This window comes from Grammomys surdaster, unplaced genomic scaffold (assembly GCF_004785775.1).
Source record: "Grammomys surdaster isolate TR1022 unplaced genomic scaffold, NIH_TR_1.0 296693, whole genome shotgun sequence".
Classification (NCBI taxonomy): domain Eukaryota; kingdom Metazoa; phylum Chordata; class Mammalia; order Rodentia; family Muridae; genus Grammomys; species Grammomys surdaster.
This window is the reverse complement of record NW_021625614.1, coordinates 1-2,064: the sequence shown is the minus strand read 5'-3', so window position 1 is coordinate 2,064 and position 2,064 is coordinate 1. Positions and strand designations below refer to the sequence as shown.

At 54.3% G+C, this 2,064-nt stretch overlaps 1 protein-coding gene across 1 annotated transcript; it reads left to right on the top strand.

The window, feature by feature from the left end:
• Positions 1–216: 216 nt before the first annotated feature.
• On the top strand, positions 217–1,945 carry LOC114616126 (solute carrier family 22 member 13-like; the record flags this gene model as incomplete). The annotated part of the gene is made up of 6 exons (XM_028761648.1): positions 217–371; positions 578–746; positions 920–1,040; positions 1,126–1,220; positions 1,438–1,652; positions 1,833–1,945. Coding segments are annotated over 6 exons (868 nt in total), but the record flags the coding sequence as incomplete, so codon positions are not given.
• Between the last annotated feature and the right edge of the window lie 119 nt (positions 1,946–2,064).

Genomic DNA, 2,064 nt, shown 5'->3' with positions numbered 1-2,064 from the left:
CGTGCTTTTGGGTTTCTGGTGCTGGCTCAGTTATCCTCCTGGAGTCATACCAGTGGCCATCAGGATAAGTCCTATAGTCTGCCTTCAGATGGGCCTCCCAAGGAAAACCCTACCTCCCCACTCTGACAGAGGGCCAGAATAGGCTTGCCTGGGGCTCTCTTGATTCAGTTCTTGGAAGGCCTCTTCACTTCAAAACCTGTCCTCCTGTTACCTCAGGATTGGCCGCAGACCCTCCCTCCTAATGCAGCTGCTTCTGTCAGGCATCGCAGGCGTGGCTGCAGCCTTTGTGTCCAGCTTTGAGCTCTATATGACCCTAAACTTTGCCTTGGCTGCTGCCAACGCTGGATTTTTACTAAGCGCCAATGTCCTGCGTGAGTATCTGGGCCCAGGAGCCTTCTACCTCAGAGTCAGAGCACCAAAGTTACCTGTGGGCATGGTATCAGGCAGCTGTATTGAAAAAGACCCCAACAAAATTCTCTGTGCTGGGACCAATCACATCGCTGACATGCTGGCATTTGGGAAACCGCCAGAAGGGGAGTGAGGAGATTCCATCCAGACTCAGCCCTTGTTTTCACAGTTTCAGAGTGGGTTGGGCCATCCCGGAGAACACAAGCCATGGTCCTGGCCCAGATTCACTTTGCCCTTGGGCTGATGGTGTTAGCAGGACTGGCCTATGGTGTCCGAAACTGGAGACTGCTTCAGATAATAGGCACTGCACCCGTCTTACTGCTTGTCTTCTATTTCTGGTGAGGAGACCCTTGCCAGTGACAGGCCACCCTAGTTGGGAGCACTGTGGCAGGATGCAGGACCCAGAGGAGGGAGCCCATAGGGCTTGACTGGGAGGTTCAGTGTGCACTGGAATTCTGGGTGGCTGCACAGAGCTCAAGACCCCAGCATCACAGCCATGTGTGGTTGACAGGGTTCTGCCAGAATCCCCACGGTGGCTCCTGTCCCAAGGAAGGATAGAGGAGGCCAAACAACTTATCCAGAAGGCAGCCTTGGTGAATGGCCGGCCACTTTCCCCAGAGCTCCTGAACCAGGTACTGTAAGCAGGTGAAGGCCCACCCCCAACTCAAGCCAATCTCCATGCCTGTGGCCTGGCCCGTCACTCTGCCCTTCTTGTAGCTGGTCCCTGAGAAGACAGGCCCCTCGGGGAATGCCTTGGATCTTTTCAGACACCCTTACCTCAGGAAGGTGACTCTGATTCTCATAGCTGTCTGGTAAGTGCCCAGGGCCTTGTCCCTCCATTAGGACAGATGCAGAGGGCCACTTGTTTTCTGCTGTGTGTCATTGGAGGGGTGGACAGAGGCTCTAACTTTGATGGTTTCTCCTCAGGTGGGCCCATGTCTCCTGGTCTGAACTCAAATGCCAGGATGTTCCTTTGGGTGTGACTTGCTGTACACCCAGCAGTGACAGGGATGCTTGGGTACTTTGTAGGTTTATGGACAATCTGGTATACTACAGCCTCAGCCTCCAAGTGGGGGACTTTGGCCTGGATATCTACCTGACACAGCTAATATTTGGAGCAGTAGAAGTACCTGCCCGCTCTCTCAGCATCCCCATGATGGAGAAGCTGGGTCGCAAGTGGAGCCAGCTCTGTGCTCTGACTCTGGCTGGCTCCATGTGCATCATCATCATCTTCATCCCAGGAGGTAGCAGGCTGTTTCCCTTCCTCCTCCCTGCCATGGCTAGAGCCATTGTCCCACCCCCTTCAGGACTAAGGGCTTCCCCAGGGTGTGGGTATAGAGGGTGAGGCATTTGAATAGACTGGGAGGTGTGCAGGCTTAGGTGATAGATGTCCTTTCTGTGTGACTGTCCTGCACTTCCTCCAGATCTTCCCACGGTGGTGACTGTGCTGGCTGTGGTGGGGAAGTTTGCTTCATCTTCTGCCTTCACAATTTCCTATGTGTACACTGCCGAGCTCTTCCCCACCATCATCAGGTAAGAGCTGCTGGGGTCCCTCTGTCCCTCTGTCCCTCTGTCATCAGCCCACAGATAGCCAGTGAGCTGCTTACAGGGCCTAGGAAGTCTAGTGCCATTCACCAAGGTGTCACTTGTGTGACA